The sequence below is a fragment of the Cebidichthys violaceus genome, unplaced genomic scaffold, assembly GCF_023349555.1.
Source record: "Cebidichthys violaceus isolate CVI_PGR_0920_01 unplaced genomic scaffold, fCebVio1.0.p SCAF_16, whole genome shotgun sequence".
Classification (NCBI taxonomy): domain Eukaryota; kingdom Metazoa; phylum Chordata; class Actinopteri; order Perciformes; family Stichaeidae; genus Cebidichthys; species Cebidichthys violaceus.
The window spans coordinates 12997776-13013223 of record NW_027176329.1 but is presented as its reverse complement, the minus strand read 5'-3'; the positions used below and the strand labels follow the sequence as shown (position 1 = coordinate 13013223).

Below are 15448 nucleotides of genomic sequence, written 5' to 3'. Positions count from 1 at the left end.
CCTGTGAGGACCGGAGTCAAGTTGCGATGACTGACAAAAAACACTTCCGGTCAGATTTTTTAGAATAAAATGATGCCATAATATTTCAAGTTTCTGCTCGCTGCTGGTGCGATGGAACGATGACCAGTTCGTTTTTACTTCTTATCAATATGTTATTTACATTTATACAACTCCTTGCCCCCAGAGGCATATCCGTTCACGGAAGGATAGCCGATGTGTTGTGAGATTTACTTTTTCAATCGTTTCCAAAGTTAAGAATTAGGCAACCGTAAACTTATTTTTAAATATATTTTTCAGATTCTCACAAACAATAAGTAGCAAACCATGACCATTCAACATACACAAAACAACTAATTCAATACAAGTAATGCATTTCAACAGAAGGCTGTAATGAACATAATAATCTTAGAAGACATTTCTGTAGATTGGAAGAATACTCAAACAGATTTCCAAATATCTGTATCCATATCCAAGTATGGTCATTATATTCAAAAGGTCTGATAACTATTTTGTTGCAGCATGATATAGCCTATGCAAATGCGTCTCTTCACTGAATTGTACATGATTTAGCTGAAAACCAAATTTGGTTTGCAGTCCTTTGGTGGGTCACAATTATAAAATACAAACAATGATTTAGGCATACAACACTAAACAGACAGGACAAATAATACTAAAGTATTAGTAAGAATTTAGTATTATATCCATGTTGCTTGTATCCCAGAATTTTCCTCACTGCAATGTGATTGCATTGAAATACGTACTACTACTATAGTTGAAATGAATAATCCATTGAGAATTATTAACATAAATCGATTTTGAACAATACCTGAAACGTTTTAAGTAATATTACTTAAAACGTTTCAGGTACCGCAAAAACAACAGCGTTTTATTCTGAAAGCAACATTGCTCAGTTTCCGGTGTATGTCTCGTTCTCCCTCATGATATTTTGACGCCGCCGATCGCAACGAAAAACCGCATGCTGGACAACTAGACTGTACCAACTTTTTTGCAAGGGACAAAACTAATTTACCAAAACACCATCACAAATAATCTATCAAAGACAAATGAAAAACGCGAAACAATACATTTCACTTACCGTTAGAACTCTCTCATCGGTTTTGGCCGCAGTAACAGGACAAGAAGTGTCCCCTTGGACACCACGAATGGTTTGATCCATCAGATGATTTTCAGCAGCTGAAAACAGCTCTGCTGCCTGGAACGAGGTGAATTGACAGCGTATAAAACGGACTGTATGTGTGATTACAGTAATTAATTAACGGGTTGTAACAGTCAATGGTATTGTTTACGCTATGGACAAGATATATATTAGGACAAATGCTTATATTATAGCTTTGCAATTGGCCTTGACCAGCACATGAAAACTAAACTGGAATATTACTGGAATACTAATAAAGAAAGAATGACACAAAGTAACATCCAAATGTCTCTGTAAAACCTTCCAATGCATGGACATACAATCCTATATACACTGCAGAAAATCATTTGCCATAATGACAGTCAATTTCATCTTCATAAGTGACTTCTACAGAGTTGAGGAGGAGCGTCATTCATTTTTAAAAAGAGGCATTTTATAAATAGTCTTACCAGAATCACACCCACTTTGCATTTTTTGGTCATTTGAATCAAGAAATTCAGATTAATTATAGATGAGATCATCTGTACATTCTGTTTTTTTCTTCTTCTTGAATCTGCAGGACATAAAGGATGGCCCTGAGTACCAACATACGTTATAGAATAAAATGTTTTCCCCAACAGCTAATTTTGAGACTCCTTTGAGAGCATAGATACAACATGATGTTAGAGCTCATGCTTAATGCTGTAAGGCCAAATGTATGTGGGTTTTACCAGAGAGATAAAATATGCATGACCCACTTAGCTTGGTGAAGACACTAAGGACTTCATAGACCTCCAGACTCCTTGCTTATTGCGGCTGACGCTAGAGACTTCTTTCCTTTTCCTCATAATTCAGCCTACATTCTAATGTTGCCTGTTAAAAACTCTTAATTTCACAAGTCAATCCGAAAAAAATCTTTAGCTGACTTAAAGCTTCTTTTGAAGTATCCCTATAAACATGGTAGGGATGCTAAAGATAGCCTGTGATGTGCTGAAAACACTGCTAATCAAGCCACTGGCGACACATGAGAGGGGAAGAGAAGCAGCTCCATCGGGGCTGATGGAATCTGAACTGCCTGTGAAGGAGCAAACGGCTCTGTTGTTGAGTCTGGAGTCTCTGGTAAAAAAAAAAAAAAAAAAGAAAAAAGATCTGTTGATTCATTACTGGGATTTGCAAGTGCAGGAAATACAATACAGCGACAGAGGAAAGGAAGTGCTCAATAAACCTTACATATCTTGTTCATCTGCATAGCATAAGAATATGTCTCCTTCTGAACGCACATTGTACATAGACACACTGGACCAATAGACCACAAGAAACATTCTACAGTATTTGTTGCTAAGTTTCCACATTTGCCAGAAAAATCCGACAGCAGACGGGTTGAGAGGCGCTTGATGACACCGGTCACACTGTAAACTTGTGTTGTTTATCTACTACTGTAAGTCATGTGTTAGATGGGAGAGGGGATGAGATGTTGTCATATTCAAGGCTTTAACCTCAAAATAAATTAATTACCTAATTCATCCGAGCAAATCTTGTTCGTTGAAGGGATTCTTTGTTGCACTGGTGACCGTATTCAGACAAAGATTGCAGTGAAACGATGAACAGACTACAGCTAAACCTTTAAGTTCTCCTCAGGTCTCATCCTCCCTCCATTGAAGCAGTATGAATCTGTTGTTGATGTTTAGCCGGTAGAATGTTATAGTGTGCTAGCATGCAAACATTTGCTAATTAGCTCTAAACATGACGTACAGCTGAGGCTGATGGGAATGTGATGGGAATTAGTTTTGCAGGTATTTTATCATAAACAAAAGTTAGCTGGACTAAAATCATTTTTTACCTTATAATGGTGATTGATCAAATATTCAGGGTTCACCAACGTCATTGTTATCCATTTTCTCGGCACCATGAATATCTGTACCAAATATCATCAGAATCCATCCAGTAATTGTCGAAACATGTCAATAAAAGCCAAAAATTGTCTATCTGTTAATGACACTAGACTAAAAGTCATGGGGTCACCAAAGTCATGAAGATTACTCCTCTGGGGACCATGAAAGCCTGCGCAAATTTTCATGGCAATCTATCCGTTAGTCGTTGAGTTATTTTGGTTCACATTGACATCCCCTTTGCCACAAGCATGGCTTGAAAATTAAATTGTGACGGACAAACATGACAGGAAACTCCTCAAGCGCTATACCGTGGTTTTTCTCGTACTTTTGATTCTCAAGAATTCCATAAATACACCGTTTCATGCAAGGCTCATACAATTATGGCAGAACAAATTGTGCCTGCAATCCACTGATGTGCTGCCAAGCAACACATGGCTGATGCAGGCAGCGTCACTTTAGCAAGTCAAATTAGTTTAATTGGATCGCTCAGACTATTATTGGTATCATTTAGAGCCAAATCTAAGCTAATATACCAGATGAGAGCACTTAGTTAAATGCATGAAGATATTTAATCAGCGAAGATCCATGAGGAACTGATTCAATCCGCATGTATCCTTCAACTTTTCCTACAACAAAGTGCTTTCTCAGTGAGACTCCCTATACACTCCTTTGAGGGAGTACATGTCCACACTCGCCTGCACCTGATTGAAACATAGGGAGGTTCAGAGCGCCTCCCATAAACCCAGAGAGGCATGTAGGTAATTGCCCCTCCTACACACTACCACAAAGGCAACCCACTAGCCTAAAAAGCCTGCAGTTACACTTAAAACATTCGTCTGGATCCTCCCTGCGTGTTTGACCAGGCGGGGAGAAGACATTTCTGTCTGCGAAAGAGAGTTACAGAATGTGCCTCTCATTGTATAAACCACCACGTTCACAATGGTTTGGTTTTACAGGGTGAGCAGACATATTTGGAGAGCACACTGCTGAAGTCAGAGTCTGAATATAACTCCAGCTGCCACAGTGTGGGAGTCAAGCAAGTCTGCAGTTGCTGCGGTTATCGAGTGCAGAGCGGGAGAAAAATGTCCAACTGATTTCTTCGCGAGCACATGACACTGTGGTTTGAACTGGTTAGCATCCTCTGTCTTTGCAGATGGAAAAAAAGAAGAAGCTTGAGGTATAAATAAACAACTCTTTGGCACCATGTTGTTGTTTAAATCTGTAATTTCCAGAGAGCAGATACCTCTCCCTGAGATGAATTTCCATGTCAGCAGCTGCGTCTGATGAACACTAAAATGCCACGCCAATGTTTATACATTTTCAGAGCTCTGGAAAGCCTTTTTGCTTTGCGGCAGAGAGTTGAGATGAGAATATTGACACCAGTTCCATGGCTATATGGCAAATATGAAGCTACAGCTAGCATTAGGTTAGCTTAGCATAAATACTGAAAACAGCTAGTTACCATAATAGCACCACCTGAAATTCACTAATTAAAAAGTTACTCCTTGTTTGTTTATTATGTGCGAAAACTGAAGTTTAAGGGCGCGCGGCAACACATAAGCGCCCCTTCTATGCGAGCCAAAGGGGAAAAAACATGCATTTGCCTCTGGTGGCAAAGCAATTTGCATCTTTACGTTACATACCCAAATGCAGTTTGGGTATGTGTGACCTGCCTTACAAATTACAATTTGCGGTTGCCAAGCAACCTTCAGCAAGTTACTGTGCCAAGAAACAACCTTTTGCAAACATTTTGCATTTTGTCCTTTTAACACAAAACGGTATTACATGTTAATGAGTGAGCTTTTAGAGGGGCTGGTACGCTTATTTATATTACTATATGTATTACTGTTGTGTCCAGTCTTTAAGCCAAGCTTAGCAAACTGGCTGCTGTTTATACCTGCAATAATAAAACAAATTTGGCCATTTGGGGAAAGTGGAAACAAGTTGTGAATGCAACATCGACAATTCGTCCCCTTTTAAGTTGATATAGCAAATTTGTTTGCAAAGAGTCGCACATTATTTACACATCCAGCAATTATAGAGTAATATTATTATTCACATTGTGTTTGTCTCCACCTGATGAATGTAACTCTTTTAGCTCTGTTTTTTTTTTTTGTCTCCGCCATCTCCTGAGGGAAATATCTGTCTCTTGAGCTGCTAAATACTACAATATTCTCACCAGCTTGTGTCTAACTGTGTCTGTCTGCTGTTTGCTGCTGAGCAGGTAGTGTGCAGTAGGATTTTTAAAGCCTTTTTCTATGAAAATGATGCCGTCAGTGCTGTGAGAGTAAATCAAAACGGTAAAGTTGTAGGCCGGACAGCTAAACAATGAGCTACAACTCACAACTAACTCATTGTGGGGTAAGAAAAGTGTTGTATAGCTGCTGTTCCAACAATATAACATCTGATGAAGGCTGATGACTGATGTGTCCATTTGTTCTTTGGGGGTTAAACACCACCCTGCTGCCTCATGCCCGGTCAGTCACATTGCTCACATACAGTCGCCCTCCACCCCTCTGTCTGCCCTCTAGCAGTTGGCACAGTGGTGTCATCTCAAGCTCTCAGCTGTTACCATGGCGCACCACTGACCGGACCAGCAGCTGTCGGGTACCCAGCAACACCTACTTCTGTGTCATCTACAGATAAGAGCATCAGGATATCGAGGTGAGGATAAAACATATGGCCTTTCAAAAGATTTGCCTTCCGTTATATCACCACTCTGGAGAAATCAAGTTTATGGTTTACTTTTTAATACAGATAGTTTGTGTGTGTGAACATTTTACATATCTGCAGTGCAGGTTTCCCTGAAAGCCTTATACAGGAAGCCAGACTCTGGAGTCATTGTAGAAGAAGGACTGCTTCTGTGGAATCTGTGGATCATAGAAACCTGGACAAAAAGAGAGAAAGCATAACTTAATGCTGTCATACTTGCAATCATATCGAACAACTAAGACTACACACGTGTCTTTCACCAACAGCCAGAGAACATGATGTCAGACAAATGGGCAACCTGAGCGACTCCCACCGAAGAAGAAATTGTGCATGACTTCTAATGTTGTCTGGAACTTTAAAATCAAGTTGACCTTTATATAATAGGACAGCAACCAGTTGCAGGGGAGTTGCTCTTCTCTCTTGCTCCAGGCGATAAGAGACAGAGATGAATGTTCAATGAGCGAGAGCTCTGGTCTCCTGCTAAAATCCCCTAAAGCCCATGAGGGGCATTCCTTGTGTCACAGCTTGATGGGTGAAATTACCCATTCAGCTCCAGGCCAAAAAGAACGCATTTTTTTGTGCCGCTTGTGTCAATCTCCTTCTCTAGGTCACATCTTGGCTTAGACAAATGTATTAATTGCACATTCTCTTTTTTGGGGATAACTATGGCTATTTAAAAAAAAAAACATTTGATGTGAATAGAACAGTAATCCAGTTTATCAGTGACATCATCTGTGAGGTTCTGGGCTTACTGTAGCACATCATCATAACCGATAAATAAAAGGTGAAAGTGCGACAACAAAACTTAAACTCCAGTCAACCCTCACTAAACTTTCTGACTGTATGTGTCGAGGGGCACAACCCAGAATGTAAACTATTTACAAAAGCATCACAATAAATAAACAAAGGCAAACATTTTTTTCCAGAATCTCCCCAGACTTCATAAAGTTTACCATACTTAATAAGTACATGTGTCTTAACCATATCACAACAAAGTCTACATATTAGCACGATAGATCATGTTGCTCATAAGGAACAAGACTATTGAATAAAAAGTGAGACTGATAGGGTTAAAGGAAAAATCACAGGTGGCTTCGAGGAGTTACTTTATGGTGAAATGTTGTCATTAAAATTTGATCTGCTCCTACTTTTCCTCATCCTGCCTCATTTCCATATACTTAAGTCAGCAGTTTCCTACATTTCCCACACTAAAATGTCAACAGCTCTCAGAGTAGGGATGCAAATGTTATGCAAATTTAAAGCTGTACAAATTAGCATGTGACTACAAGGAACAAATTAGTGCATGAAAATGATGGCATTTCACACCACAACTACCTCACTGCAGAAGTCAGTATCTCAGCTTATGTAACCCATATAATTGTGTGTGAAATGTATGTAATGATTAGTCTATAAAGAAACCGTTTCTTTGGAGAGATACCACAACCTGGTGGTTATTGTTCACTGTGTTTGAGAGAGCCAAAACTGCACTGGAAATATCCTGACATCACATCCCCTGTAGTTATTCACAGAAACAAGAATATACTTAAATGCCAACAACCAATAATTTCTTGTAAAATACATAGTATTTTTGTTTTATGTCGTGGATTTGCTTTTTTAGGCATTACCTGGACCTGGCATCATGTCGGCCCGTGAGTTTTGTGGTATCCTTTCAGATCTGGATGCAAATGCAGCTGTGGACATGGGATGCTTAGACAGGCCATCATAATCCCTGATGTCATAGTGCCCAGGGCCTGGCAAGGGAGGGTCCTTGGGAACAATCTTAGCAGGCGCTGATATTGCCAAATAGAATCCCCTCCTACAAACACAGTTCACAGGATTCCCATTTGTAGACAAATGAAAAGGAATAACTACGGGGGAGAATAACCAAAGCGATAAATATTATGCGTTTACTTACGGCAGGACGGCCCTCTTCACCGGTGCAGGGGCCCGATGGGGACTGTAGGCTCCTGGGCCTGGTACGCGGTGGTCAATCGGAGGAGGGATTCTCTGAGTTTTTGATTTGAAGGGGGACGAGACTGCCTTGGAGCCGTTCTGGATAAAGTGGCCGCTCACCTCATAGTGGCCTTTAACATATATAGGATGCAAGATTAAGATACATAAAATTCATACATTAAAATTACATTATACTTGACTTTTCATAGAGAACTTTGAGGTAATTACATGGCGATGGCACATTTTTGTTTGGGTAAAAAGTGTCACGTCCAGTTTTTGACAGGAAAGTTGATGTACCAACCACTGAGGAAAAGCTCTTTCTTCTATCACAACTGACCTGTCAATAAAAAAAGACTGCACATTAACTACAGAATGCACAGCACAGTATTTCAAATCTACTTGCACAATTCACATACATACATCGTATTGATTCGGGGCTGGAGTTTCGTGCTTCGGACCATCCAGCTGCACAGCCACAGGCAACCTGAACACCCTGGAGGCTCCAATGCTGAAGTTACTCTTGTTTATGAAGGTGCTCTGCAGGTTGTATGCATTTGGTCCTGGGAGGCCTCTCCGCGGATCACTGGAAGCCCTGGCAGTCTATTGGAGAGGACGATACGACAAATAATTATCCATTTTGTAATAGTATATTTGGTGTATTGACAGGCAATCAGCTGATTCTAAACTTTTGGGGGTTTTAGTAATCATGGGACACAATTTCGACTGTCATGTTGGGAAATAGGATTTATAGAAATGTATGTTAAATTAAGTTAACACTTAAATGAATAACATATTTAATAAAATATGAAGGTTTCAAATAAGTGTGACTTTGTCTCTGACTTGACCTCAGTGTCTTTATAGTCCTGGCTATGGCCCTGCTGAGCATGCACCTGAAATTAGTGCGAATGACTTGGGAGCCTGACCTTGGATGCAACAAAACCTGTGGTGCCTTTCTTTGAGAAGGAAGGACTTTCAACTTCAGCGCTGGACATTAATCCATAGCTGCCTGGTCCTGGATTTTCATTCTGAAACAAACACACATCATCGTGTTTATATTGCGTTGTTTTTTGGCTAATACTTTATAGTGATGTTGGGTGAGTCCCTACCAGACAGACTTGTGAAGGGAATCTCCTAGTTCGAGATGAAAACCCCTTCTTTTCTTCATTTACCATCACCACACATTGGTATTTTGCTGGAATTGAGGGTGAAACGGTGCAGGCCGGAATCACATCTGCATTTAAATAAAAAAATAATTATGATATAGTATTCCTTAGCTAAAAAATATATTAAAGTTTTCACTTAGACTCACGTTTATTAACGTTCAATCCTCGGTTCTTGGCCATGCTTCAGTTGGTTATCACGTAGAAAGTCAGTAAATCTGTTCTTATTTAAGTAATTAAAAAACTTATCGTTGTTATGGAAACGTAAAAACAGAGCGTGTGTCCCGCTGACGCGATCCTTTAGCGCCATCTGTCGGTCATACGGTCGTCCAACAGGCGCTTTATACCAACCCGCCTCTGTTTTGTTTCTACAGTTAGCTCTATCCATCATGGCGATGCATGCGAAGGCGACTCCACCACAGATCCCGGACACCCGCCGGGAGCTCGCTGAGCTGGTGAAGAGGAAACAAGAACTCGCTGTGAGTCCATATTACCGCTATTCCCTCAAAGATGAATGCTGCATTAAATGTGTTGTTTTACCATGTATAATTACAGGTAACTCTTAACTTTAATCTCAGCGGTTGCTAGCTGAGGCCTTGCTAACTGCTAAGCTAATGCCGTTAGCTATCGCTGGGCCGTTCATTAGAGTAGTGCTAGTAGCTCCTGCTAACTTGGCTAGCTAGCTAACGTTCCCGTTAAGACAATACTGTAGGGAGCGTAGCGTTATTAACTGTTGTCCACCCATCCAACGTGGACTAGTATGGGGATATTTAGTTACACTCAAGTGTTACTATTTAAAAAACATTTTATTTGAAAGTAATACCGTTTATACTGCAGCGAATATGCTAACTAGTGAGCATAGCTTAAATTTAGCCGCCGCCCGGTTGGCAAAGTTCTCGCGATACGTTGGCTATATGGGCGCATTATACACCTACAGTTACGTTAGGCTAGCGTTCATTTAACGACACAAGGAACATGCATGGGCACAACACAAGTCATGCACAACCAAGAGCAGTAAGTAAACTAATTGTAGTAGTCGGACTTGTCTCTCCCTCTCACCCGGCATCTTTACTCTGCTTGCAGTTCAGATAACTCGCATGTCTCTGGATCCTTGACTTAAAATCAAGAGTCTGACAAACATTCTAACACATTTGTCTGATCATCTGTGCACAGTACCTACTCATTTATCACAGTTAATTAAAGTTTGCATTTATTTCTAGGAGACACTGGTGAACTTAGAAAGACAAATATATGCATTTGAAGGCAGCTATCTAGAAGACACTCAGATGTATGGCAACATCATCAGAGGATGGGACCGATACCTCACCAACCAAAAGTAAGTATATCAGAAACATTACTGTCACACTGTCTGCATAACTCTTTATGAAGTGTATATGTAGAAGAAAAGAAAATAAGAGTAAATTAGTGAATTTTACAGCAATCACAATAGCCTCAATATGTGTAGTGCTTGTGTAATTGCTTTTCATTACTTAACTGGAAATCACATACATTTTCTCTTAAGCTTTGTTATAAAATGATCACTGTGTAAATGTCACAGAATTAATGAGCAGGTGTGTGGTGGGAACGTAGTGCTATCCCACTACTTCAAGGCCTTATTCATGACATTTATATGTGGCGAATAATTAATATATATATATATATATATATATATATATATATATACATATATATATATATATATAAAAATTACAACTCACAAGTGTGTGTGGACATTATAATTATTGTGTGGGTGTGTGGGTGTGGATTCCAGTGGTGGCTGCCTCAGATTGTTTTAGACTTGTGTGATCTGAACATTTCCAATAACTCCAGGGTGTTGTGAAGTCCAAAAGTAAAAATGTATTGGAAAAACATTTACAAAATTCCAAAACATATTGTTATCTAATGAAATATTCTACTTTAATCTATGTAGTTTTTTTTTTAGCATTTAGCCTTTCAAAAACAACAACATCACTGCGGTCAACGAACTGTTCTCCCGCTTGCTGCTGTGCACAAAGGGAGATGAGTTATAGAGCAGCTACACATTCATAAAAAATATTCATATGCAGAGGGATGTGTGGAAATTTAATTTCAGCCGCATTCAAATTGTGTATCACAATCTAATTCATATCATAATGTATCCTTTCGTTGTTAGAGTCAGTGTGTGTTTTTTTTGCCAGATTTGCTTGTGGAATCACTAGATCAAACAGGCGATTGAAGGAGCAGGCAAATGAGTATTGGAAACGTTTCCATTGATCGGCCTTCATAGAGACCACCGATCAAACCATTCAAAATGAATATTAGCATATTGATCGGAGCACCCTTAATCAAAAGCACCTTTAACCATATTTCTGATATTCTAACAGGAACTCCAATAGTAAAACTGATAGAAGGAATAGGAAATTCAAGGAAGCCGAGCGTTTATTCAGCAAGTCATCCGTCACATCAGTTGCAGTAAGTTCTCCTCTCACTGGACTTTTTCACACAATACTTTAGCTACTCATTTGCGGCATGACAAGAAAATAAGTACTAATGCACTGCTCTCTCTGTTTTGATTTTTCAGGCAGTTTGTGCACTCGGTGGGATACCCGATCACATGAATGAAAAACGTGAGTTGTTTTTTTACAATCGTTTTCTCAAGCCATGGTCTTTGGCTTCTTTCTGACACTGAATTTGTGCTGCCGTTTGGGTCCCGTCAGGTGAGGCGGGCAGCGGCACAGAAAGCGACGCCTCTCCAGATCTCCAGAACCAAGAGAACGAGCCCAGCCAGGAGGACACAGAGGATGTGGACTCAACGCTGCAGGACCTAAAGCCTCAGAAAGCGGCCTCCTCTTCCTCCTCAGGCAGCCATCACGGGAGCCACAAGAAGAGGAAGAACAAAAACAGACACAGGTAAACAATGACGGTCCAAGTGTGTCATCGTGCCGTTTGATCTCTGCGTCTTTTGCCTTCTGCTTGTGCTGTTAATTGACATCCAATTTCTTGACAGAAACCAGGTTACTGGGAGAAAGTGGTGTATGTATATCCATGTTTCCATACAGCAGGCCTCGTTGGGAGTTTATTGATAACATTACTATTAAAAAAAATGTTTGTAGAGCGTTAACAGTGATTTTTACTACAGCAAAGTCACAATATACACTCATATCTCAACAAATATAAAATTGCAATAAAATAAATCGTCTTCCCAAGTGAAGTTTATGAAGAATAAAGAATGCGGCTATCCGTCAGTATCTCTTTTTTTGCCTGTTCTCCCTCTGCTGATGTGATTCACTGGTAGAAAGAGGAGAGCTGCTTTGTCTCAGCCAGCAGATACATTTACAAGAACAAACTAAAGCTAAACAGTTCGACAGCAATAGACAGCTCTTGTTTTAGTTTGTCTGTAGCAGTTCGCTGTCAGCTGAGCGAGCACTCTGCTTGTGTAAACACAGCGGCGATGGATGAGAGACTGCTGACAGAGCAGATTGATATATCGGTTTTCCACGTGTTCATGCTTGTTGAACAGGTGTATTGATAAAGTAATTGTCTTTTAACTCACAAAGATTTTACTGCACTTACAGGAACGAGCGTTGTCGGCGTATTTACCTTCACTTAACCTGGTTCACTTCACCGTCTTTACCGCAGCCTTTCTGCTTCGCTCCTTGTGTTTTTGTGTAGTTGAAATAAGTTACACCAAACTGTTCAAAAAGAACTGACAATGTTGTAGCTTACCAATACTGCGGTCTATAATCATTTTGTTTAATACTGGCTTTCGGTACCATCCCTAGGCAGGGTAAGATTTCCTCCCTGCCGGATCTCATTAAGGTGGCGTAATCATTTTAAACGTCCTTTTGATAATAACCTCCCAAATTTGTTATTGAAAAAAACATTTCCTAAATTCTTATGTTTTTATCTAACGAAATGTTTTGCTTCTATCCAAAAAAATATTAAATTTTGTGTAAGAGAATTATACCGTAGTTCCTCAAATGTAATATTTGTTCAAATGTAATTTCCAGGGAAAACAATATTATTTTCGGGACACTGGTATTTTCTTCTATGTTAGACCTTTTTGATCTTTTGGGGGATCCAACACTTAATAACTCCAACTTAAGAGCATGTAAACGCCCTGATTGTTTATTGGTAAGTCTAGTTTTATTGATTTAAAAGTAAATGTCGTCAGTTGAACAAACTGTTCACTAATAGGTTTGTTAAGCAGAATTGTTGTTTGAATGATGAAGTTGGCTGCGTGTCACCAATCTACTTAATAGTGGTGCAACAGATCATAATACTCATGGTTTGGATCAGCTCAAAAGAAAAAAGTAAGCAAATATAACTTTTAGGGATCCTTGATCACGATTTTATTTACAAGGCTCCAGACTATTTTTTTGTCACATCCCAAAAATCATTTCAACTCCTCCAAATTCAGTGTAAAAGATTGTAATTTTATTGATCAAAACCAATCTTGCCATTAGTAGTTATAATGATGTATTATAATCTGCTTATAGCTAGTGTAAACGGCTCATAATTCATCTCTAATATTTATTTATGTTGTTGTGAAAACATCTCCTTCAAACATCTGGTTTTATTCAAGTTTCCCACCATCACTACATTTTACGAGATCACATGTGAACACTTCATGATGCGTTATAATTTACCTTCACCCAATATTAATTTTCACTGAACAGAGCCTGAACGCATCATAATGTAACTGAACGGAGCCTTCGAGACCGTTAGCTATGTAAAACCATATAGCTCTGCTCCTGTCAATTTAAACACGTTGTTTATAATGTAACATCAGCTATCGGCGACTAGAGAAGCTTGAATGCTGATGTCCTGAAAGCATATTTTACTGAATATTGGCGGATAACGATCGTCAGTAAAACCTTCTTTTTTTTCACACTGATGGTTAACGTTAAACTGTAATTAATTTACGGTCCACATACGTGCCGATCCGTGGGCGGGGGATCCGTACGGATTGACAATGGTCCGTTACACCACTACTACTGAATGTCATCCGGTTTTCCCTGACTCAGGCCTCACTGTTCTAACCACATATTAACACAGCAGGCGCTCCACCTAACACACTGTGACGGAGTGGTTCTCTCACTCTGTAAAGTCCGGACTGCAGTATTATGTAGACTGTAGGGCTGTAGACTCAGGTGGGTGAATTAACGGTTGCTGCTCTCTTCCTTTCCCTAATGCCGCCGCCCCTCCCCCAGTCCTTCTGCCATGTTTGATTATGACTTTGAGTAAGTCTGAATTTTACTTCCTGCTCCTGTGGTCTTTACATCCTGCCTGCTGTGAACCCCGTCCTCTGCTCTCTGTCTGCTTCTGTTGACCTACACTTTGAATTTAAGCCTGCTAGTTATTCAGTCATACTGCATGTCCAACACTTCCATCATTTGAATGCAAATCAACATCCAGCACTCTGATCTCCATTAGATTTTCGTGCTTGTTATTGGGGTATTTCCATATCTTTCAGACCCCAGAGTGTGCTTCCCCAGCTCCAGCAATTGAAGAAAACATTGCTGGTTTTGTCAGATGTTTGGCTGGCTTCAGATTTGTGCACGAACAAGAACAAACACATGGTCATTTAGTGTTCTTGTTATAAGCTTGCCTTTAGGCTTCTTCGTGGTATAGTAGTGGTATCGCTTCTTACCATAATTCCCATCAAAGCCAGGTTCGTGATCCATATATAATGCAGCCTTTCTTTGTTGTTGTTGCAGATTTGACATGAAGGTTAACAAGAAACCCCGAGCTGTAAGTTGAGTTCTCATTGTTTTGTTTGTACGGTAATACTGTTATTTGGTCAGAAACTAAGGATTGCATTTATTAGCCACGCAACTGGCGATCGTTTTCTAGATGAATTCTTTTGTCTCTACAATGTCAGAAAATGGCCTTTTATAATTTAAAGCAGACCAAGATGGCATCTTCAAATGTTTTCATTTTTGCTTTAAAAAAATCAGCTGTTCTGACACAAACTATTATTACATAATCAAACTAGTTGCTGATAAATTTTCTGGCAATCAATTAATCTACTTATCATTGCAGCTGTGACTGGGCTCGCTGCCTTTATTTCAATAATCGTTGCCGTTATTCGTCTCCTGTCCTCCTGCAGGACTATTCAACTTAGCAAAGACGACTGGAACACCTGGACACACGTGAGGAGGACACCTGTAGAGAAAGTCAAGAATTCTGAACTTCATGAACTTTGTATACCTTTTTTTTTTTTTTTTTTTTTGTTGCCATATTTCAGCCTGTACTGCGTGTATTGCTTGCCGCCCCCCCCCTCCCCCCACACTTCACCTACCATTGGTCAAGGTTACGATTTTAACCTACCAAGTAGAAATATGGTGTTGCATGTTACTTGAGGCCTGACAAGGCCCACCGCTAGTAACACACCATTTTGTATAGTGTTAAAAAAAGATTGTATTTATTATGTGGTTAATTTCCCATTGTAAGAAAGTTATGTTTTTTTGTTTTTTTTAAGCATAACATCATAGACATAACTCCTGAATAACCCGGATTCTTTTATTACATGGTTGTTTTGCAAAAAATAAAATCAAATACAAGTAAAGAATGTGTTTTGGTTGTTTATATAAAGACTTACTCACTCATCACAG

At 39.6% G+C, this 15448-nt stretch overlaps 2 protein-coding genes across 3 annotated transcripts; one reads left to right on the top strand and one right to left on the bottom strand.

Moving 5' to 3' along the window:
• Nucleotides 1–5840: 5840 nt before the first annotated feature.
• Nucleotides 5841–9065, bottom strand: stpg1 (sperm-tail PG-rich repeat containing 1). The gene is made up of 8 exons (XM_068710639.1): nt 9002–9065; nt 8799–8923; nt 8616–8717; nt 8113–8292; nt 7921–8029; nt 7655–7823; nt 7365–7555; nt 5841–5914 (listed from the first exon to the last, which is right to left on the bottom strand). The coding sequence occupies exons 1-8, from the start codon at nt 9033–9035 to the stop codon at nt 5841–5843; spliced, it is 984 nt and encodes a 327-aa protein (XP_068566740.1). The 5' UTR covers nt 9036–9065.
• A 170-nt stretch (nt 9066–9235) lies between these two features.
• On the top strand, nt 9236–15405 carry meaf6 (MYST/Esa1-associated factor 6). 2 transcript variants are annotated; one of them, XM_068711330.1, is made up of 8 exons: nt 9236–9331; nt 10073–10188; nt 11216–11303; nt 11413–11458; nt 11549–11741; nt 14045–14074; nt 14552–14585; nt 14944–15405. In XM_068711330.1, the coding sequence occupies exons 1-8, from the start codon at nt 9242–9244 to the stop codon at nt 14956–14958; spliced, it is 612 nt and encodes a 203-aa protein (XP_068567431.1). In that variant the 5' UTR covers nt 9236–9241; the 3' UTR covers nt 14959–15405. The 2 variants fall into 2 exon arrangements, with proteins under 2 accessions (XP_068567431.1, XP_068567432.1); XM_068711331.1 differs by lacking the exon at nt 14045–14074.
• Nucleotides 15406–15448: the final 43 nt, after the last annotated feature.